The sequence below is a fragment of the Symphalangus syndactylus genome, chromosome 6 (assembly GCF_028878055.3).
Source record: "Symphalangus syndactylus isolate Jambi chromosome 6, NHGRI_mSymSyn1-v2.1_pri, whole genome shotgun sequence".
Taxonomy (NCBI): Eukaryota; Metazoa; Chordata; class Mammalia; order Primates; family Hylobatidae; genus Symphalangus; species Symphalangus syndactylus.
The window spans coordinates 130,769,051-130,793,563 of record NC_072428.2 but is presented as its reverse complement, the minus strand read 5'-3'; the positions used below and the strand labels follow the sequence as shown (position 1 = coordinate 130,793,563).

At 38.1% G+C, this 24,513-nt stretch overlaps 1 protein-coding gene across 11 annotated transcripts in view; it reads left to right on the top strand.

The window, feature by feature from the left end:
- BRAF (B-Raf proto-oncogene, serine/threonine kinase) overlaps window positions 1-24,513 on the top strand; it is a 208,738-nt gene that overhangs the window by 161,630 nt on the left and 22,595 nt on the right. For 10 of the 11 annotated variants that reach the window (XM_055284224.2, XM_055284221.2, XM_055284219.2 and 7 more), the window contains 3 exons: window positions 11,901-11,947; window positions 12,743-12,861; window positions 16,621-16,752. In XM_055284224.2, coding sequence (XP_055140199.1) covers window positions 11,901-11,947; window positions 12,743-12,861; window positions 16,621-16,752 — 298 coding nt within the window. Of the gene's footprint in view, window positions 1-11,900; window positions 11,948-12,742; window positions 12,862-16,620; window positions 16,753-18,586; window positions 18,669-24,513 lie in introns of all 11 variants that reach the window. The other variant, XM_055284227.2, reaches the window with a different exon arrangement.

The window sequence follows — 24,513 nt, the reverse complement described above, 5'->3', positions numbered from 1 at the left end:
CTGCTTGGATAATTAATATTGCTTCTTAGCTCCCTCCAGCTCTCTTTCCTTCCGTCCCCTGGCTCTACCCTGAGCACAGATGATAATTCTGTGACCATCACAGCCACCATCTTACTATGCCTCCTTTCAACTCTTCATGTCTATATCCTCTTCCCTGACCAACATCATCTCACAAAGGACTGACAAAGCTAGATTCAGTCTATAGCTAGACAATGGGCTATAGGGTATTTAAATAGCCTCTTAATAAATGTACTTTTGCAAAGCCTTTATTTCAGAATAGGCTGCCCTATGTTGAAAGTGATCTTTTCTGACTGCTCACCAAAATTCATTCTAAAGTCTCTGGATATAAGCAGAATAGGAACAAACGGATTCATTTTATAAAGTGCTAGGGTTGCAGTTAGCTCGTAAGATAAAACCTTTAATAATTAGAAAAGTTAGTCTGGACACGGTGGCTCACACCTATAGTCCCAGCACTTTGTGAGGCCAAGGCAGGAGTATTGCCTGAGCCAAGGAGTTCAAGACCAGCCTGGGCAACGGCAAAACCCCGTCTCTACAAAAAATACAAAAATTAGCTGGATGTGGTGGTGTGCACCTGTGTTCTCAACTACTCGGGAGGCTGAGGTGGGAGGATCTCTTGAGCCCGGGAAGCTGAGGCTGCAGTGAGCCATGATCGTGCCACTACACTCCGCCCTGGGTGACAGAGCAAGACCCTGTCTCAAAAATAAATAAGAATAATTAGAAGAGTTGAATCATTAGGACTTTCAAATGTGTCACCTTTATTGGATTACAGAATATAAGCAAAAAATGGGTAGGTAACATTTTTCCTATGTGGTTCTGTCTTCCGTTTGTACCTCAGTGAAAAACTATTTCTGATTCCTAGGTTTACCTGAAAAGGAGCAGAGCTATTCTAATGGTAGATAATTATAAACTCACTCTGAGGAATCAGGGTTGGTAAAGTATGTTTTATCATCTTCTTTTTTGTTTTTTGGTTGTTGTTTTTTTTTTTTTTTTTTTTTGAGATGGAACCTCACTCCGTCACCTAGGCTGGAGTACAGTGGCACGACCTTGGCTCACTGAAACCTCCGCCTCTCAGGTTCGAGCGATTCTCCTGCCTCAGCCTCCTGAGTAACTGGGATTACAGGCACCCACCACCACGCCTGGCTAATTTTGTATTTTTAGTAAACGGGGTTTCACCATGATGGCTAGGCTGGTCTTGAACTCTTGACCTCAAGTGATCTGCCCGCCTTGGCCTCCCAAAGTGCTGGGATTACAGGCGTGAGTCACTGCACCTGGCCTGTTTTATCATCTTTTCACCTGCCAGTCATTGATTCATCCCAAAGACCCAGGTATCTTAAGAATACTGTTACTAAAGAAATTCCAGGAATGGTCAGTGCATCGTGCCTTTTTTTTTTTTTTTTTTTTTTTTTTTGCCAGCCTTATAATTTCAGTATAATATTTATGGTATGATTTTGAATTTAACTTTATCAGAAAATTAAGTATTAAATCACAGAGGCACATAGAAAAATTTACAGCCTATCGATATATTTACAGAAGCATTATATTCTCAAAATAAAATGATTAAAAATAATTTGGAGATAAATCCTTACAATTTACTTTGTTTTAAACAATGATGAGCATGCCTCTTTTACTCATAAGCGAACCCAGTTGAAGATAGAAGGACTAATTAAAGCTGAAAAAATGGTGAGCATTTATTAGTGATTGATAATAATTCTAAGTGGCCAAAGAATATTTCATTATTGTGAACATAATTTTCTGGTGGGTAAAAATAATAATAGAGTGCTGATAATAATAATAATCAGAAAATGCAAGATAAAACAAAAAGGTACCACCTTCCACCCACTGGAATTGGCAAAATGCCTGAGTTCTGATAAGATCAAATATTCATAGGATTAGAGGAATTGCTTCCTGGGACATTTCTGATGCAACCATCCACCTTAACGGCATTCTGGAAGTAGCTGTTAAAATAGAAAAATGCTTGTTCTAACCCCAAGAAATATCAGCTTTTGTTCCAAGTCATGTATACAGAAAGAGATGTATTATAGGAAACAATATAATAGTGAAAAATTGGTCTGGATGCAGTGGCTCATGCCTCTAATCCCAGCACTTTGGAAGACTAGGGTAATAGGATCACTTGAGGCCAGGAGTTTGAGACCAGCCTGGATGACACTATGCGACCCTGACTCTACGTGAAACTTAAAACATTATTTTAAGGACATTTTTTTAAAAAAAGAAAAACTTATTGAAAAATTGGAAACGTTCATCAGGAGAAGACTTGATAAATAACATACTGGCACTTACATGCAGTTGAATCGTATATGGTAGTTAAAAGTGGATTATATATGTATCAGCATAGAGCTTTCAAATATTAATGTTAAGTGAGAAAAGCAAGCTGCAGCATGAGACCACTTAAAAATTTTTAAGCAGAACATTTTTTACATTTGGGCTTTAAAAAGTGGTATATATGTATATATGTAAAAGTACTGAAATAAGGATTAGAAAGCAAAGATCAAGTAACATAGTGATTATCTCCAGGAATCAAGTACAAACTTTGAAAAAAGACTGGAGATGGCCGAGTGCGGTGGCTCATGCCTGTAATTCCTTCCAGCACCTTGGAAGGCCAAGGCAGGTGGATCACTTGAGGACAGCAGTTCAAGACCAGCCTGGCCAACATGGTAAAACACCATATCTACTAAAAATACAAAAAATTAGCTGGGCATGGTGGCAGGTGCCTGTAATCCCAATTACTTGGGAGACTGAGGTAACAGAATCGCTTGAACCTGGGAGGTGGAGGTTGCAGTGAGCCAAGATGGCACCACTGCACTCCAGCCTAGGTGACAGAGCGAGATTCTTTCTCAAAAAAAAAAAGACTGGAGGTATTTTAGTCCATTTTCTTTGCTATAACAGAATACCTGAGGCTGGGTAATTTATTCTTTTCTGCAAAAAGAAACTTATTTCTCATAGTCCTAGAGGCTTCGAAGTCCAAGGGCATTGGTGCTAACATCTGCTGGGCTTCTGGTGAGGGCTTTCCTACTGCATGGTAACATGGTGGAGAAGCAGAAGAGGGAGTGGGCACACACAAAAGGGGCAGAACACAAGGGACGACCTCGCTCTATAGCAACCCCCTTTCACAGTAACTGCAGAAGTCACTCCTGGCCAGGTGTGGTGGCTCATGCCTGTACTATTAGCATATTGGCAGGCTGAGGAGGGAGGATTGCTTGATCCCAGGAGTTTGAGACCAGCCTGGGCAACATAGTAAGACCTCATCTCTACAAAAAAAAATTTTTTAATTAGCCAAGCATGGTAGCACACTCCTGTAGCCCCAGATACTCTGGAGGCTGAGGCAGGAGGATCACTTGAGCCTAGGAGTTAGAGGCTACAGTGAGGCATGATTGAGTCCACTGCACTCCAACCTGGGTGACAAAGTGAGACCCTGACTCAAAGGAAAAAAGAAGTCAGTGACTCCTGCTTTCATGAGGGACCCAGACCCAAATGCCTCTTGACCCAGACCCAAATGCCTCTTAAAGGTCCCACCAACTCTCAACACCATTACACTGGGGCCAAGCCTCCACATGAGTTTTCTGGGGACAAACCATATTCAAACTGTAGCAGGAGGCAAATGTATAAAAGTTTTAGTGGGTCTGATTATGGTAAGAATATGAGTGACATTATCCTTTGCTACTGCAGTTTTTTAAAATTTCTAAATAAAACATGTTACGAGGAAATATGTAATCATTACAGGAAATTCAGAAAATGTAAACATAAATAAAAAGCACCAGTAATCCACCATCAGGAGATAACTGCCATTAATATTTTGATGTGTATTGTGTATCCTTTCAGAATGATGTGTTTTAATACTATACACAATGGTTTCTTGTTGTTTTAAATCATACTGGGTTTGCCTTTTTACTCTTAAATATCTCTACTGGTCAATAAATATTCTGATACCAGCTTTGCTACATACTGTTAACTCACTGTCTCCCCCTTTTCTTTATACCAACTATGTTCTGTGGGGTTTTTTAAAATATACTGTAATGTATTCAGCAATGATATGCACTTACTATGTGTCAGACATTCTGTGTACTTTATATACATTACCTCGTTTACTCCTCAACAACCCTGTGAGGTAGCAGCTTTTATCATATCCTTGTTTTATGGATGAAGAAACCTGGTTATGGAAGGGGCAAGTAACTTGCCCCAGGTACTTCAGCTCCAGGGTGTATTCCTTCAACTATTAAAGCATGTTGCTTCCCCAACTTATTCAGTCCCTTCGAAAACTTCAAGTACACTCTTAATGTTATAGGGCAGTTATACTTTCAGTTTCCTAGTTCATTCACTGTCCTCTTTTAGACACTGTCATACCTCCTCAAAACCTCATATCCTTAAGCCTCTAAAACCTCTTCTTCAAGAAGTCAGCGATGACATTGCTTGCCATCTCTTTAAGAAAGTTGGAAGTAACCATTATGACATCTACCCACCTGCCTGCATTCGTACCAGGTTCTTCTGCCTTATCACTAGTAAAAGCCAATCCCTCCATTTGTACACTAGATTCCGTCCCCTTACTCCTACCCAGAGACATCTTTTGAGTAAATCTCCCATCTTGTTTATCATCAGTTTTTCCTTTCCTACTGAATTTTCTCCTATTTTAAAACATCTTTTGACTGGGTGCGGTGGTTCATGCCTGTAATCCCAACACTTTGGGAAGCTGAGGCGGGTGGATTGCTTGAGCTCAGGAGTTCAGGATCAGCCTGAGCAACATAGTGGAACCCATCTCTACCAAAAAATACAAAAATTAGCCAGGCGTGGTGGTCTGTGCCTGTGGTCCCAGCTACTTGGGAGGCTGAGACAAGAGGATCTCTAGAGCCTGGGAAGATGAGGCTGCAGAGAGTCAAGATCACACCACTGCCTTCCAGCCTGGGTGACAGAGCAAGACTCTGTCTCAAAAATAAGTAAATAAATAAATCATCTTTCACTGAGTGCAGTAGTTCACGCCTGTAATCCCAGCCCTTTGGGAAGCTGAGGTGGGAAGATCACTTGAGCTCAGGAGTTGGAGACCAGCCTGGGTAACAGAGTGAGTCCTTCTCTCAAAAAAGTAAAATTTAAAAATAGGCCAGGTGTGGTGGCTCACGCTTGTAATCCAAGCACTTTAGGAGGCTGAGGCTGGTGGATCACTTGAGCACAGGAGTTCGAGACCACCCTAGGCAACATGGCAAAACCCTGTCTCTACAAAAAATACAAAAATTATCCAGATGTGGTGGTGTGTGTCTGTGGTCCCAGCTACTCGGGAGGCTGAGGTTGCAGTGAGCGGAGATTGCACCACTGCACTCCAGCCTGGGCGACAGAGTGAAACCCTGTCTCAAAAAAAAAATTAAAAAGTAACAATAATAATAAAACATCTTTATTAGGCACATTTGACAGAATGTTGACATTTGTGGAATCTGCGTGGAAGGTGTGTGTGTATTCTTTCCATTTTTCTGTATGTTTATTATTTTCATTAAAAAAAACTTGTGGGGTCCCTCCCTTAATCCTGCTTCCCTCGTCAGTTATTACCTCATTCCTCTTCTTCCTTCGACAGTAAAACTTCTCAAAAGACTTGTTGGTATTCACTGTCTAATTGCTCTCCTTCGTTTTTATCTTGGACCCCACTCAAACCAGGCTTTTGCCCCTGCTGCTGTAGGAAACTTTTTTTTTTTTTTTTCTCTCAAGGCAGAGTCTCACTCTGTCCCTCAGGCTGGAGTACAATGGCGTGATCTTGGCTCACTACAACCTCCGTCTCCAGGGTTCAAGTGATTCTCCTGCCTTAGTCTCCCAAGTAGCTGGGATTACAGGTGCACACCACCACACCCAGCTAATTTTTGTATGTTTAGTAGAGACAGGGTTTCACTATGTTGGCCAGGCTGGTCTGGAACTCCTGACCTCAAGTGGTCTGCCCATCTCGACATCCCAAAGTGCTGGGATTACAGGCATGATCCACCGTGCCTAGCCGGGAAACAGCGTCTTAATACGATAGTTACTGATGGCCTCCATGTTGCTAGATCCAGCAGTAAAATTCTCAGTCCACAGTTTATTTGACCTGTCAGAAACATCTGATACAGCTGATCACACACTTCTTCATGAAACAGGTTCTTAATCCCTTGTTTAATTGTGTTCTTAGTTTCTTGCTGCTCAGAAAGTGGTCTGAGTAGCATCTGTACCACCTGGGAGCCTTTTAGAAATGCTAAGTTTTAGATACTACCCCAGACCTAAATCAAAGACTGCATTTTAACAAGATCCCCAAATGATTCGTGTCCATATTAAAGTGTGAGAAACACTGCGTTCAAGCATATTCTCCTGATTACCCTTCTGCTCACTCTCTATTCCTCAGCTGGTTCCTCCTCTACTTCTTTGGTGTTTCGTGGTTGGACAAGTCATTTAAAATACCTGTAATCAGGGCCGGGCGCGGTGGCTCACACCTCTAATCCCAGCAGTTTGGGAGGCCAAGGCAGATGGATCACTTGAGGTCGGGAGTTCAAGACCAGCCTGACCAAAATGTTGAAACCCCATCTCTACTAAAAATACAAAATTAGCTGGACGTGGTGGTACTTGCCTGTAATCCCAGCTACTTGGGAGGCTGAGGCAGGAGAATCACTTGAACCTGGGAGGCAGAGGTTGCAGTGAGCCAAGATTGTGCCATTGCACTCTAGCCTGGGCGACAAGGGCAAAACTCCGTCTTAAATAAATAAATAACCTATAATCAGAACGAGCAATACAAAGTATTATCAAGGATAAAGAACAACTGGAACTCTCATACATTGCTGGTAAAGATTTTAAATGATACAGCCATTTTAGGGATCAGGTTGGCAGTTTATTTTAAAGTTAAATTTACCATTTGTGCAATTCTAATCCTACCTAATTACCCAGAAGAAGTGAAACCATCAGTCAACAACAAAGACTTGTATATGAATACAGCATCTTCTTCATATTTGCCACAAACTAAGAACAACACAGTGTCCAATAAGTAAATAGATAAGTCATGATATACCCATACCCTGTAACACTGCATGCAGCCAGTGCGTGAATCTCAGAAGTGTTTTGCTGAGCAAAGGAAGCCAGGTGATTCTGTTTATATGAAATTTGAGAAAAGGCAAAATTAATCTGTAGTGACAGAAGTCATTATCACTGGTTTCCCGAGACTAAGAGGGTGTTATTAATTGCAAAAATGTATGAAGAAACTTTCTGGGGTGATGGATATTCTTTCTTTATATTGATTGTGACTGGTCATTACACAAGTGTATGTGTGTGTTGAAACTTTTAAAACTGTCCATGTAAAATGGGTGCATCTTGTATGTAAACTGTACCTCAGTAAATTTCAGTTTTTTAAAGTGAAAAATACCTGATGGCTTATACCTATAATTCCAGCACTTTGGGAGGCCGAGGTGGGAGGATGGCTTGAGCCCAGGAGTTCAAGACCAGCCTGGGCAACATAGTGAGACCCATCTATACAAAGCAGTTTTTTAATTATCCAGGCATGGTGGCACCCACCTGTAGTCCCAGCTACACAAGATGCTGAGTTAGGTGGATCTCTTGAGCCCAGGAGGTTGAGGCTGCAGTGAGCTGTGATCATGCCACTGTACTCCAGCCTGGGCAAGAGAGCAACACCCTGTCTCCAAAAAAAAAGTGAAGGAAACTAAAAAATCAAGGTAAAAATAGAATTTAGGCCACTGTGGAGCATAACTTTAAAATATGTGAACTTTACCTATTGGAGATTTTAATTATTTTTAAAGTGATAAATTATTACTGACTACAGAGAAGTAACAGAATGCCATTCTCGTTAATCTTACTTTCCAGGGTTGTAATAAGGGAGCAGAGGGCATCAAAGTATAAGGAAGATTGTAATTTGACACTATCACCACTATCACACCTACCAGTCCAGGTGGTCACCCAAGGAGAGACTCATCTTGCTGCCTAAAGTCTAATGAACCTTTGTAAAATTGTGCAGTATTAGGTGAAAGAGGGCTGACATGCAAATGTCTAAGTAGGTCAGTTCTGTGTTTTACCAATAGTTTAAAATACTTGAAAATAGCAGCAGACTTAAGTGAGAGATAGTGGCTTTTACAAATAAGCTAAGCTGATAAATTAGCCAAATGGCATAGCAATATTATCAATAGGCATTTTAATGATAATCTCTCATGGTTTTCTTAAGGATAAGATCAAGTGATGTAACATGAATGACAGGATTTAACTGGGTTCATACTGGATGAATGATCATACCTGAAGACAGCAAACTAGAATGAGATTCCTATCCTCAGTCCTCTCTTGAATATAATTACATATTTAGAAGTAACTTATGTGAGGAATTATTAGCATGCCAATCTTTAAAAATCTCCTTTTTTCAGCTCTCATGTAAGACTCTTGAAACAGGAAAATAAAAATAACCTATGTTTTATTAAAGAAAAATGAAGCAGGCAAGAAAAAAGCTGACTTTTTTTAGTGAAAGCTAAAGTTTTAATCTGAAATTATAGACCATGTCTACAAAATTTAAAATCCTAAGGCCGGGCGTGGTGGCTCACACCTGTAATCCCAGCACTTTGGGAGGCTGAGGCAGGCAGATCACGAGGTCAAGAGATTGAGCCCATCCTAGCCAACATGGTGAAACTCCATCTGTACTAAAAATACAAAAATTAGCTGGGCATGGTGGCGCACGCCTGTAGTCCCAGCTACTCAGGAGGCTGAGGCAGGAGAATCGCTTGAACCTGGGAGGTGGAGGTTGCAGTGAGCCGAGATCGCTCCACCACACTCCAGGCTGGTGACAGAGTGAGACTCTGTCTCAAAAAAAAAAATCCTAGTCAAGTCCAAAAAAGAGAAATATACAAGTATAAGATGGGGAAAGTGTTTTATAGGAGCAATTCAAGAATAATTATTCTAGGATTGTAATTGAATATAATCTTTTGTGCTTTTTTAAAGAAATTGTATTTATTGTCATAAATTTCGACCCATCAGCAGGAAGCATGTAATTGAATATAATTTTAATTGGACTCAGTAGCATGACTTTGGCTGCCATAACAATCACAATAATGTCTGATTTAATGTTCTATGCCCACCATGAGGGAGATGAAGATGAGGATCTCACCATAGTTTGTGTTGGTTAGATCCAATCTGAAGTATTGCTTTTAATTTGGGGCACCACGTTATGCTCTGTAAGAACGTAGAAAAGCTGAATCTTGGATAAGAGCTTGAAGTAGTGTGAGAAGAAATTTTACCAGATGATTTTGTAGCTCTAAGATTAAATGGTTCTGTAGGTGGACACTTTTTCTTCAAGGAATGAGACTGTTAAGAGAAACTTATCAAGAGAATGTGTTGTTCTTTTGGTTGATAGCATATTTGTTCTTTCCTAGTACTTTTGTAAACCTGTAATGCTCTCCTTAACATATTACCAAGGAAAGAAGAAGGTCCAATCTAATTATCCTAATTAATGGATTGACTTCAGTGTCATATATGGCAAAGTAAAGTTGATATATTCTTGTTCCCTTCCCTACTCCCAGTTATGTGAGTTTTTTGTTTTCTGTTTGTTTTGTTTTGTTTTGTTGTTGTTGTTGTTGTTGTTTTGGCGTTTTCCATTGTAACTGGGTGGTGCTTAGGAAATTACGTTTTAGTGTCCGCCTATATAGAATTATTTAGGGTAGTGATTACTGTGAAACATTATCTTACGTAGGGATTGGGTTGTGTCTCATCCCATTTCTCTAGCTGGGGGATTAGACTCCCTTTTCCTTCCAGCCTTTCATTCTACAGACCTGGACTTCTACTCTTTGCTGCTTTTGTTACAGAAGGATTACAGAAAGAGAATTATTCAATGAGATAAAAATTAAAAATTAAGAAAGCAGTTTGTAAGTTATAAAGGATTACACAGGTATAAAGTGTTGTTTCAGGTTGTATTTTTATGCAACTCGGCCTATAACAAATTTATGCTATATAACTTCTATGCTGGTTATATCACTAGTTCCCCAATTATATTTATATCTTGTTAATTATCTGGTGCTTTCCTGGTCAGAAAATTTCTCTCCTCACTCTCCCCAGTTACATTTCTGTCTACTCTATTCTTGCTATATTCCTTTGCATCAAATTTATTGAAAGGATTAACACCATCCCATGGAGAACACCTTTATCTTTCCCTCTTAACTTCAGCATGCCTCTGTATTTTGATATGGTTGAAGCCCATTTGTTTTTGTTTTTAAGTCTTGCAGGAGAAAGAACCTCCTTTTAGAGACCAGCACCTTTGCTGTATACTAGATCCCAGGTCTCTCTGAGTGCAAGACCTAGCTCCACCAACCAACACCGTCATCATTTATCCCCCTTTCTTTCTAATGGAGACAAGATCTCACCATCTTAAAGCTTTGATTGGGGCCCATTTATTTCCACCAGTTTTTAACTTTGTATGTCACTGCAGAACTTTGTAAGCTGTGAGACCTGTAACCGAAATCACATTTTCTTTCAATGAAAGAGTGACAATGTGATGTAGAACACTGAGCCTAAAGTCATGACAAGATAATTTTCAATTGCAGTAAATGCTATGAAGAACATAAACTGTGATATGAAATAGTAATTGGAGAAAGGATTACTTTAGATAAATAGTAATTTGAAATGAAAATTTTATCTAGAAAATACTTTTAAAATTTTGATATTGGGAAGAATGCGGACGTTTAAATGAAGATGAGAAAGCATGAATAATCTTGGTTATTTGCAAATCTTCCATTTTTAACAGTGTTCATTGCATGATTTTGATTATACCATTTGGATTTTAAATTCTCATTTTAAGGTAAAACTGTGTAATAATCATTGTCAGATTTCAGAAGTGTCATATAGCTATTCTCTCCAGTATTCAATTAAGAAAAATAACCTTGACTAGCACATTGTATGCATCTTATTGTTGTTGATTCAGTAGACACATACCAGGCACTGTTCTAGGCACTGGGTATACAAAGAAATAAACAAGACAGAGCCGTTCTGAGACAGGAGGATCGCTTGAGCCCAGGAGGTGGAGGTTGCCGTGAGCCAAGGTTGTGCCACTACACTCCAGCCTGGGTGATAGAGCAAGACTTTGTCTCCCCAAAAACAACAACAACGCTACCTTTTACTTCAATGAATGTAGCTAAAGCAGTTTTTAGAGGTAACATAGATGATCTTAAAGTTATCGTTGACTTTAAAATAGACCCACTATGGCCATTTTAGAGAAGGTTTGCTCCTCACTAGTTTTAAGAAGATGTTTTAAGAGTATATGACAACTACCTTTAAAAATAGTTTTAATTACCAAACTGCATGTTCTAGTTCTAGTAGTTTACATTCCAAATAGAAGTGAACATAGGCACATTGAAAAAACACATGAATCAAGCCATTATTATGATAATTACTACATAAGTTGAGCAGTGAAAGATCACTTTCAGTTCGGTTAGTCATGGGAAAGCTTCACTCAGGAGTTAGAATTTGTATTCAGTTTTAAGGGATGGATATGAATAGGTGGAAAATAGAACGAAAGCTAACTTGGAGGGTTGGGTGTAGGAGGGGAGCATTGAACACAGTGGTGGGATTAAATATCAAGGTATATTTAAGGGACATGGATAAGTAGGCTTGACTGGAGTGAAAGGTTTGTATTGGTAACTAGTAAAAGATAAAGCAAAGTCTTTTAATAGAAAACAAGATTTTGACTGTACCATTATAGTGATATGTTCCTATAATCTTAAATTCATTTACAGTCTATTTTAATATTCTGTGAAGGGTTTATCACAATGTACAATTTTCAGTTGTATCATGATTCTAAATAAGTCTTTACACCCCTAAGTATGTTCTGTAGATTTTGAGGCCAGAGTCCTTTAGCCCTACTCAGGTTAAAATGATGTTTTGTTTTTCAGTTACTTACACGCCAAGTCAATCATCCACAGAGACCTCAAGAGTAATAGTATCCTTCCTGAAATTTGTCTACGAAGTTTGAAAACATCCTGACTTTTTCTTCTGCATTTTGTCTTCACATTATGTAAAAACAGTTTTCATGCTAAGTTCAATATACTGTAAAGAGAATTAATAAAGGATTGTGCATGCGTGTATAGGAGAGCAGGATACCACAGCCTGCTTTGTGGTTTCTTGACGACTGAACATTACAAGAAAATCTATCAGAAATCTTTATAATAGTAGGATTTTTTGATTGCTTACTTACATTTTATCAGCACTATAAAACTGATAGTTTTGTAGCTATCTATTAGTCCCTTTCAGACCTCTGACCTTGCTCAGTGGTAGTTGAGATATAACTGAAGACTCTAAATTATATAACAATGAGGTGAGAAAAACATAATATTTCTTCTTCCCTAAGTGCAGACTAAGACACTGTGTACAGCATCTTCATTCCAATGAAGAGCCTTTACCACTTGCCCAGGAGTGCCAAGAGAATACCTGGGCCTACATTGCTAAAATCTAATGGGAAAGTTTTAGGTTCTCCTATAAACTTAGGAAAGCATCTCACCTCATCCTAGCACATTTCAAGCCCAAAAAATCTTAAAAGCAGGTTATATAGGCTAAATAGAACTAATCATTGTTTTAGACATACTTATTGACTTTAAGAGGAAAGATGAAGTACTATGTTTTAAAGAATATTATATTACAGAATTATAGAAATTAGATCTCTTACCTAAAATCTTCATAATGCTTGCTCTGATAGGAAAATGAGATCTACTGTTTTCCTTTACTTACTACACCTCAGATATATTTCTTCATGAAGACCTCACAGTAAAAATAGGTGATTTTGGTCTAGCTACAGTGAAATCTCGATGGAGTGGGTCCCATCAGTTTGAACAATTGTCTGGATCCATTTTGTGGATGGTAAGGATTGAGGCTATTTTTCCACTGATTAAATTTTTGGCCCTGAGATGCTGCTGAGTTACTAGAAAGTCATTGAAGGTCTCAACTATAGTATTTTCATAGTTCCCAGTATTCACAAAAATCAATGTTCTTATTTTTTATGTAAATAGATTTTTTAACTTTTTTCTTTACCCTGAAAAAGAATATTTTGAAACCAGTTTCAGTGTATTTCAAACAAAAATGTATGTCTTATAAACAGTGTTTCATATTTTATTCTAAATTGTTTAAAGTATTTTGTGTTCAAAATGTTCTGTGTACCCTGTTGAAAAAAAAAAAACAGGTATGCAATTTAAGGCAGGTGTGATCCACAGCCATTATTATAGTTTTGCTAAGAGAACTACTCCTTTTAACAGAGAAGCTGTTTCGCAATCTTATTTAAGCCTAAATTGGAAAATTACTTCCTTTAGACTAGAAAGAATCTCATAATTATGGGGCAGCTGGAAGAGGAAAGACAAAAAAAATGAGAGGTAGATTAACAGCCTTGTGCTGTCTTGCATAGCTCTTTCTTTCTCTTTCTTCTTGTTTTTTGCTTTGTGGAAAAGAAGAAAGAGAAGTTCTAAAAGAAGAGAACTAAAACTTCTGTGCAGTTGCAGCAGGCTGTGGAAAGCTGAGTCATATGAATCATTCCCTAAAACAGCATTCTTAAAAGGGTTCCTCACACCGTTTTAGAGGGTCCACAAGATCTTCCCTTTGTGAGACAAGATTTTCTTTATATCCTTCAACCAAAACAACACATTGCAACAGACTGAGTGCAAAAGCAAATATGAGAATCCAGCTGGCTGCTGTTAAGCCAGACATTGAAGAGAATCACAGGCCACGCATGGTGGCTGGAGCCCATAGTTCCAGCTACTTGGGAGGCTAGGGCAGGAGGATCACTTGATCCCAGGAGTTGACTGGCCTGCTTAACATAGTGAGACCCCATCTCTAAACCATAAAAGGAGGATAATTGTAGTACTATTCTTCTTACTAAACTTTTTTTATAATAGTTATTTTTCAATAAAAATGATCTGTATTAACATCTACTTGTTATTATTTTCATAGTTAAATGAATTACTAGTTTAATTTCTCCATTAAATTTTAATGGTAAACATCCACAGATAGAATCTACATAAACAAAAGTTCTTTAGCGTCCTCAATAATTTTTAAGAGTGAAAAAGAGTCCTGACACCAAAAAGTTTGAAAACCACAGCTCTAAGCTGAATACAGCCTTTCCCAAAAGTCTTAGCGCAATTCTAAGCTTTAAATAACTTAATCTGCACTAAGACTTTCGGGCACCCTGCTGGAAACAGAAAAGTTGTAAGGGCTTTCAAAGCCACAAACTTTATGTAGCAGTCTCCGGAAAGGGAAGTCCAAGGTAGGACTCCCAAGTTTGTCAAAATAAACCTAGAGTTAAATTGAGCTATGATTTCTTATGACGGTAAGTGGAATTAGGGCAGGTGGCAAGGTGGAATAGGGGACATTGGACTTAGAAGTTCTGTATTCTAGTACCCTATTTGGCCATTAACCTGCAAGTTTCTTAACCTCCTCTAAGTCTTCATCTGAAATGTTGAGTTGGACTAGTACATTTCCAATGCCCCTTCTGTTTCTAAGATTCAGTGACTGGAGTTAGCTAGATTTTTTTCATTATTTAACATATGTTTAACTGTTTTAATTAATAATTATAAGTGATAGAAAAATTAATAACTATAATCTGATGTCAGGCACCTTTATTAAGGCATACACACCTTGTGAAAAAGGTGGCAGTGTATCCTAAAAAGATGAGGGAAAACAGATTTTAAGTGCTGAAATTGCAAAACCTAAAATTATAAACAATTGTCACGTGCTTTTAAAGTATGTTAATTTTTAACTGTGGGAGAGTTAGGCTCAATCAAGTCTCCAGTTTTGTCCTTACTTTTTCAAAAACCTTAGTTTATACAGTTTGTAGATTATTATACATAAAGTTTTATATTTTCTTACAATTAATTTTTTGTTGATACCTGTGTAAATGGGTTTCTCCTTTATTCTTCCATGCTGAGTTTTAAGATGAGAGAATAATAGCCAACAGTACCCTTCATTGTTAAACCAATCCTGGGTTGATACTGCCCTCAGAAACAAGTATGGAACATCCATATCATAGGAGAGAAGAGTTGGGTCATAACTAAGGCTGTGTGGTCCTCTGAATTATATACAACATTCTTCTCAACTTTGTTTTATTTATATCTTAGGAGAGAAAGAAACCTTTGTGAGAGGTTTTACAAATTAAATCACTAAATTGAAGATTCGTCATGCATTTCTTAAAATAGGTGACATGCAACTTTTCATCAAACTGTCTACCAACAACAGTGTGAGATAAAACTAAATTTTAAAAAAAAGTTCATCTGATTTCTACTCCATCTCTCACAAAAATTGGCTCAGGCTTTGAACATTATACCTTTGCCATAACCAGCCTCTCAGTATTCTGGCTTGCTTATTACATCACAGTTATATGTGGTTTATTTTGTACTGTATTACTAAAAGCAACTATGAACAAAATGTATGACAAAGCGAAGTAGATACAACCTTCTCCTTCACTTCCATTTTCTCGCGCTCTTCAGGACATCTCACAGATCTTCCATCAGTGGTTCTCAACTTTAGTTGGACATTAGAATCATCTGGGGAGCTTTAAAGACTAATTAATGTTTGGGTCCCACCCCCAGACTGATATGTTCTGTGATTGGACTGGAGTGTAGTCTGGACGTTGAGGGGTTTAAGGCTCCACGGGTCATTCTCATTTGCAGCTGTTGCTGAGTGCCATTATTGCCTCTCCCTGTGAGATACCTGCCTTACCCAGAGCAATAACCAGGAATCTTGTCCCAGGTCTTTCAGTCATTTTTGCAGAGTTAGTACCACTTTTGCTGTCAAATTGACATTGTCACAAACTTCATTAATATACTGCTATTTCGATTCCTTCCAAATGAAACAATACAGAAGACGCAAGGTGAAAGAATAACTCTTTTAAGCTAATATTTAACCAACTGTTTATTGTATTTCATGTAAATAAGAAATCTAATTGTGCAATACAATGACTGAAATGTGTAAAAATGTAGCAAATATGATTGTTTCATTGCCCAAGAAGCAGCAGCCAAAAGATTCTTTATACCATCTTTTACTAAATCTACCTGCTGTCTTGCTTTTGTTAATAAAGCATCCATGGCATGTTTATACCATATGCTTATTCCATAGTTTGAAAGGGGATTTGAGTTTATCAGTCCTGAAATTCTACCATTATTTTCTAAGGTGTCCTCAGATGAGAAAAGTTGTTTGTACCAATGGGAAAACTTAAATTCTAAGACAGTTACTACAGTAGTTATGTTGCTCCTAAGCATCTTATAACCGCAAGTCTAGTATTTCTTTGCTGAATCAGGAATGGGAAGTGGGAACTGATTCTAATAGGGTAAGTCATGGGAAGAATTCAAATGGCAGTGATGGTATTTTTTGCAGAAAGATTGCCTAAATAATTACTAAATTATAAAATCTTAGTAATACAATACAAAATCTCTGCTAATACTGTCTCTTTCTGAGTTTATAGAGTAGAGGTTTTTTTCTTCAGCTTAATCAGTTTTATTTCTTTGACTGTTAAGAGAATTGATTACATATTAGACAGGTGTTTTAATGGTAAAAGCATTGCTCTAGGAATTATAATAGATTTTTTTTCAGTCTTTATTCAATTGAAGTGAAGAATATTTTCCTTTGTTCTAACAGGCACCAGAAGTCATCAGAATGCAAGATAAAAATCCATACAGCTTTCAGTCAGATGTATATGCATTTGGGATTGTTCTGTATGAATTGATGACTGGACAATTACCTTATTCAAACATCAACAACAGGGACCAGGTAAATAATTACCACCTCTTGGTGTTTATTTTACCGTCTGTATACAAGGCTCCAGTTAGTTGTAGAAAATAAGCGTTAACTCCTGGGTAAGCGTGAAGGATAGATTTCTTGATTTTTTGTTACCAGTTTTAGAAATCATTTGTATACTTTTGGCAGTAATAGCAACACGTAAGTCCTTTCCTCAGAATTCAGTCATGAATGTTACAATGGTTAAAATTCCTGATTTTCTGACTAGAAACTACAGTTACAACAATGGATATTTCTTGACCATAGCAGAATTAGAAGAATGAGCTCTACTAATAGCATCTGGGCATTATACTTTTCACTGTATCACAGATTGTACTGTCAGAACAGGTACTCAGCTATGAGATCTTTATATTAAATTATTTTAAAATTACTAAGGTTTCTTGAAATCTTTAATTTTTAAAACTAGGTAAATGGAAGAAATCATGCTTTGATTTTTCTATAATGAGAATTCTAGTAGGAGGGTAATTTTTTACTTCTTTTCCTTCCTAAGCTCCTGTTCCCTGTCCCTTACCTTCCAAAAGGTGCTAACATAGCCTCATGGAGCTCTTAGCCTTTTCTATCTCTGCCTCAGTAAGCTCGCTTACACTTTTAAAATTGGCCAAGAAAAGTGAATTATCTTTACTAAAATTACCTTGGATAACTACATTTTAAAAGGTTTGTGATTGTGTGTGTAGAGAGATTACAACAGTTACACTGTTAATATATTAGAAAACACTAGTTGACCACATAAACTCTGATTAAAGAATATTTTGACTTTATGCTATGATTTGCCTTAGAATGACCTGGAAATTTTGCTTAAAAATTGAGATACTGGAGCAGATTCTAATTAAATGGGGAGGGTCCAATCACCTGCATTTTTTTCTGTTTCCCAGGTGATTCCAATACAGACCAAAGTTGAGAATCACCAATCTAAAGACTTTTTTTATACAGAGTGCAAGCTTTTTAGGTATTTCATCATAACTTCCCAACCTAATGAAATGGTAGTTTTTGTATATAAATGTTACTGCTTCATTTAAGTGATTTGTCTGTTTTGTCAAGAGCTCAACTCTATCTTTTTGGTGCTAGCTCTGAGTAGCTTTCTCACTTCACCTATTGTGATATCGGAGAAATAATCTCTTAAGTTTACCATGTACTTTGTGTGTGTACTTATTGAATCACCATATGCCCCTTACACAACAGTGGTCTTGACTGTGTTTGATGATTTTTAAAAATGGCTGCATTTCTACCCACTTCATTATAAAACTAAATTTTAGTTGGTGTTGGCCTTTCTAACTACTTCATAGCTTTAGAATGTTGAGTCTTAGCTTTGAGTGTGAAACAGCATGACTTTGGATCTGATGTTTTAAGCCTGCATGAAATTTAGATTCAGGATGGACTGAAATTTCAGCTAAAGAACATAATTGAAACATTGTACATACCGTACTTGTGATAGATCTAGATCACTGAAATGATTGATTTGACAATGGCAGGGTAGCAAAATGGTCTCTAATTTACAAGCTTCATGTCCTCTTTTACAGTCTTATTTATTCAATCATACAGCATAACATCCTGTACTATGTTCACTTTTCCTGTACATAATATTTTTCTGGAGGAATTATGGATTTTTAGTTTAGTTTCAGTTGATTTATCATATAGACTACAAATTAATAAAAATTTATGAACCTAAGATCTGGATGAAATTCATTTGTCAGTGAATACGTTTATCTTAATACAACAATAAAATTATAATATAGGAACAAGTATTATCTCCAAAATACAGATAAAAGCATCCCAGAGTTCTGCACTCATCCACTTCTTGGCATTTTAGGTGCTTTGTCCTCCATGGGAGTATAATAAATGATGTGGCAAGGGCTTACTCTCCATGAGAGGAATGTGTGACCAACAGAAGGGTAAGGTCTTTACTAGTTAATTCTTTCTAATAGTATAGTTAGAACCTTCTGGAATTTACTAGTCTGAAACCAAGTTAAGTATTTAATGGAGAAGAAGGAGGTAAAAGAATGATGTCCTCTTACAACTACCCCCATTCTGCTTCATTACCCTCTAGTCTACTTTCATCAAATAGTACTTTCTATGAAACTCCACATTTTGAAGGGTTAACTCTGGCCATCCTCAATGAAGTTGCCCCAGGTATTGCTCCATTCATCCTTTGATTTTTCTTTTGCTATCTATAATACTTGGATCTCCGTGGCTCTCAGATTAGACTTCTGTTTAAGAATCCAGGAATATTCTTTACTATGCAATGTGAATACCATTCCCCTAGACTCTCATACCCATAGTCTGAGGTGGAAGATTTTGCCTGTAAATTCAGAGCACAGCTGGTAAAGCAGTGTGATGTAATGGCAGGCCTTGGACTCAGGTAGGTAGACCAGGGCTACCTACCTCTCTGGGTATCTTTTTTTTTCTTTTTTCTTTCTTTTTTTTTTTTTTTTTTTCCCAAGACAGAGTCTCGCTCTGTCACCCAGGCTGGAATGCAGTGGCCTGATCTCAGCTCACTGCAACCTGTGCCTCCCATGTTAGCGATTCTTCTGCCTCAGCCTCCCGAGTAGCTGGGATTACAGGCGTGCAGCACTATGCCCAGCTAATTTTTTTGTATTTTTAGTAGAGACGGGGGTTTCACCATGTTGGTCAGGCTGGGCTCAAACTCCTGACCTGATGATCTGCCCGCCTCAGCCTGCCAAAGTGCTGGGATTACAGGTGTGAGCCACTGCACCTGGCCTTTTTTCTTTTTTCAGTTACCCCCAAAATAAGGGAATTCGGCTAAAGAATTTCTTCCAGGTTCAAAAATCAGATTCTTTTCTAAAATAGTTCTCTTAGCTCTTTGCAAAGTAGTGTGCCTTTTTACCTTTATTCACCCTAGCACTAAAAGTCTGGGAAATCACTTTGTCATCCCCCCACCCTCTTCATCATTCTAACATTTTTCTCTCTAATCACCCTGTTGTTCCCTCCTTCAGTGCATTTTCTCTTGTAAATTGGGATTAATAATGTGCTCACTTAAGCTAAGTATATTGACTATACCTTTATGGCTTTCTTTCCTTGGAGTAGAAGTGCCGTGTCTTCTTAGAAGAATAGATAGCATATATCCGTTATTTCAAGTGTATTATTCCAGTTATAATTGCTGCATAACAAACCACCCAGAATGTAGTAGCTTAAAATATGAATCTGTAGGTTGGGCTTTTCTCAGTGAGGAAGGTTCTTACCTGTTTCATACCATATTGACTAGAGTAGATTTACTGGGTGTTAAAAGGATCTACTCAGAAATGGCTCATTCACGTACCTGGCAAGTTGGTGCTAGCTAGAAGCTAGAAGCTCAGTTATTCTCCACATGAGCCTTTCCTTGTGGACCTCTTCATTGGTCTTTCTCACAGCATGGTTGCTAGGTTCTAAGCACAAGATCTGAAGAAACAGGAAGTAAGTACTAGTCTCTTATCAGTAGACAAATTATTTTAATAGAAAATGTTTTCAATACCAACTATATGCAAAGCACTATGGAATATAGAAGGATTCAAAATGAATAAAACAAAACACAGGCTCTGCTCTCAATGGCATGTACAGTTCTGTTGAGGCCGTGCTGGGGGTGATACTGAAAATGAGCAGACATGAGCTCCAGTAATACCATGAAGTGAATGACAGGGTCGAGACACCAGGAGTACTGAGTGTGTATTGAAAGTATGAAGAATCAGTCCCAGAATTTGAAGCTGAGGTATTGGTTTCATTGTGTATGTGCCACATGAATCTTCTGTCCATGAATAACATCCAGGAAAAACTTTCCCTTTTTTCTTCTTTCTGTTTCTTCATCAGTCAGCCTCTGCACCCCACCCCAGCAGATACTGAAAGTTGCCTGCTTTGTGCTCTGCACTAACTAAATTCTGTGGGATGTATAAAAACATGAGAGTTGTCTTTGATTTTTTTTTCTCACATTCCTCCTGAAAGACTCTTAAAAAACTATGTATCTCCTTGTATATTTTTTAAGTTGGCATCTATAAGTTTTTATCTTAAGTTTAAATAATTGCAAAGAATGTAATTTCCAGTATATTCTATTAACATTTTAAAATAAGACTACTATATTAGATATATATATATATCCCTCTTTTTGAAATATATGCATCAAAATCTAAAAACCATACTGATTTTATGCCTATTAAAAAATACTGAAGCTCTTCATTAATTTCTGGAAGTTTTACATGGTTCCTTTTTTCTCTTCAAACTATTTGTATTGTTTCTCTCACAGAATTTCATCCTAATGTAACATATTTGTATGTTTTAAAGCCTTTTATTGATTACCTAAGTTACATCTCTGCAATAAAAATATGTATATAAATTTAAATTTAGAATTTTATAAAATTGTGACTTCAAGCTCTGATTATTAATTTTTGTAATTCTGAATTATGTTTTTGTTGCAAGTAATATATATAACTGATGAAAGCATATAAGTTTTGATATATGGAAACCTAGAAGGTAAAATTATATTGGAAATATGTATCTTAATGAATGACATGGGGCTTTTCTTTTCCCTTCAATTAATGTATGTATCGGTGGATAAATACAACTTTTTTGTTAGGACACTAGATACTAAGACTTAGTATTGATTCTTTCCATATTTCATTTTTAAAGAGGTAAATACTGAGAAATTTTATCTAAATTATAAGAAGATGATAAAGGCAGGAGTTTTGTTATAACCACATGCAGAGTTTAGTGGTCCGCAAGACCAGCTTCAGGTTTGTTAAAAGGACTTGCTGAAAACTCACTGAAAGCTGCTCAAGACTCACTGACAACTGTTACATTCACGGTTACAGTTTATTACAATGAAAGAATACAGATTAAAATTAACAAGGGAAGAGACTCATAGGACAGAATTCAGGAGCGTTCTTATTGGAGATTCCTGTCACCCTCTCCCAATGGAGTTGTGGACAGAGCTTCCAGTAGCAATGTGTGACAACACACATGGATTATTGCCAACCAGGGAAGCTCACCTGAGCCTTGGAGTCTAGAGTTTTTATTGGGGTTCAGTCATATGATTAACCACTTGCGGGGCTGACCTTAGTTTCCAGCTTCTGCAGAGGTCAAGCTGATGCCACATGACCCAGAGCCCTCTATAAATCACATTGTTAGCACAGACTATCTGGCATGGCCCATGGCCCATGGCCCCCAGGTAAACAGACACTCTGATCAGGCAGGACATTTCAAGGGCTTAGTGATTACCTCCCAGGAGCCAAGAGCAAAGGCTAGCTCTCTCTTTGGGCAAGGTTAATTCTTTACCACATGCTATATATCACTCAATCATTTGAGTTCATTCCTATAATGTACCAAAATTTACATAGTAACTTGTCATTAAAAATGTTTTAAAAGCTCACCTGACATTTCAATTAATATTTTTGAAAGTAAAGAATTGGAAACCAACAGACTTGTTACCCATTCATTGGCGCCGAGTTTGACACCAGTATTTAGAAATGTCTCTTTGTTGCCCCAGAGGTTTTTACACCCTGGGACAATGTATACTATAGTTACGTTACATATGGGTAAAAGGTGTGCCTTTTGTAAAGTGGTAGAAGGGCAGTTATAACAGGGAAAATGGGAGAGGAGGATAAGTGTTACACTTCCACTTGAGTGTTTCTCTGGCAAATCAGTGTTTTCAAAGGGGATACCAGTGAGTTGATAGTTGTAGAAATGAATTCCCTTAAAACCACCATGTTGGCTGGGCGTGGTGGTTCACGCCTGTAATCCCAGCACTTTGGGAGGCTGAAGCGGGTGGATCACTTGAGGTCCAGAGTTCGAGACCAGCCTGGCCAACATGGTGAAACCCCATCTCTACTAAAAAAATAGAAACATTAGCCTGGCGTGGTGGCGTGCATCTATAATGCCAGCTACTTGGGAGGCTGAGGCAGGAGAATCTCTTGAACCCAGAAGGGGGAGGTTGCAGTGAGCCGAGATCGCGCCACTGCACTCCAGCCTGGGCAACAGAGCAAGACTCTGTCTCAAAAAACAAAAACAAAAAAAACCCCACCATGTCTATACACCTCTGGCAAAGTCTTCCTGTAACCCCAGGGATACTTGACCCTAATTTAAAGACTATAGACATGACATGGCTAATCAGCTAGCAAAAAGTTATCACTCACCTTAATGAATAGTTAACTTAAACATTGAAAACCTCTTGTGTCCACAAGGTTATGTTAAATAGTGGAGGTAGTGGTGTTATAGATATTTTTTAAGAATTTTTTTTTTTTTTTTTTGAGACAGTCTCGCTCTGTTGCCCAGTCTGGAGTACAGTGGCACGATCTCGGCTCACTGCAACCTCTGCCTCTTGGGTTCAAGCAATTCCTTGCCTCAGCCTCCCACGTAGCTGGGACTACAGGCACACGCCACCACGCCCAGCTAATTTTTATATTTTTAGTAGAGACGAGGTTTCATCATCTTGGCCAAGCTGGTCTTGAACTACTAGACCTCGTGATCCACCCTTCTCAGCCTCCCAAAGTGCTGGGATTACAGGCGTGAGCCACCACACCTGGCTTCTTTAAGAATTTTTTTTAAATACATATGTATGAGTCACAGTCTCTCTGCCTGAGCACCCATAGTCTCATTGGAGAACTTAGATAAGATACATATCACAAAAAGATTAATAACCATACAAGGCAGTAAATGATCATCACAGCTAGTGGTGGGAAGGAGGACCATTATTACTTCTGGGTGTGTAAAGAAAGGTATGATAAGCATGGTTGGTTACCTTTCAGTTAGGCCTTGATTCATCTGGATTTCAGATAGCTAGAGAAGGGTGAGGGAGGGCGTTACAAGCAGAGTAGGAGCAGCGGCATAAAAAAGTTAAAAGTAGCTTTGTATTGGGATAGTCTTCTCTACAAATCCTCTGTTACTTACTTAACGATATTATCTCGGGCAAGTTACTTAATTTATTTGAGCTTTGGATTCCTGATCTGTAAAACGGAGTCAACACCAACCTTGTAGAATTCTTTTTTGAGTATTAGATGATATCTAGAATCCAAGTGTCCCAAAGTTTTTTGGCCTTTCAGGGCCACCTTTTCCATTGATAGCGAAGTAAGAATACCTGAATTGCTGTCCATAATATATGACTATAGGCACTCCAGATCCTTTCTCTCAACTTTGAAGACCCCTGTTTGAAGTGCTTTACATTCTCCTGGCTGTTGCTTGTCACTTGTTACTCCAAGGTATTATTCCAGGTTCCTCCCAAGATTCTAAGACTGCTGTCTTCCATTAAAATGATGATGTTATGATGGTGTAGCTTCAGTAGGGGGCATTGTGAAAGAAAACTGTAATCCCATATGGCTAGCCAGTTTTCCCAGCACTATTTATTAAATAGGGAATCCTTTTCCCATTTCTTGTTTTTGTCAGGTTTGTCAAAGATCAGATAGTTGTAGATATGCAGCATCATTTCTGAGGGCTCTGTTCTGTTCCATTGATCTGTGTCTCTGTTGTGGTACCAGTACCATGCTGTTTTGGTTACTGTAGCCTTGTAGTATAGTTTGAAGTCAGGTAGCATGATGCCTCCAGCTTTGTTCTTTTGGCTTAGGATTGACTTGGTGATGCGGGCTCTTTTTTGGTTCCATATGAACTTTAAAGTAGTTTTTTCCAATTCTGTGAAGAAAGTCATTGGTAGCTTGATGGGGATGGCATTGAATCTATAAATTACCTTGGGCAGTATGGCCATTTTCACGATATTGATTCTTCCAACCCACGAGCATGGAATGTTCTTCCATTTGTTTGTAT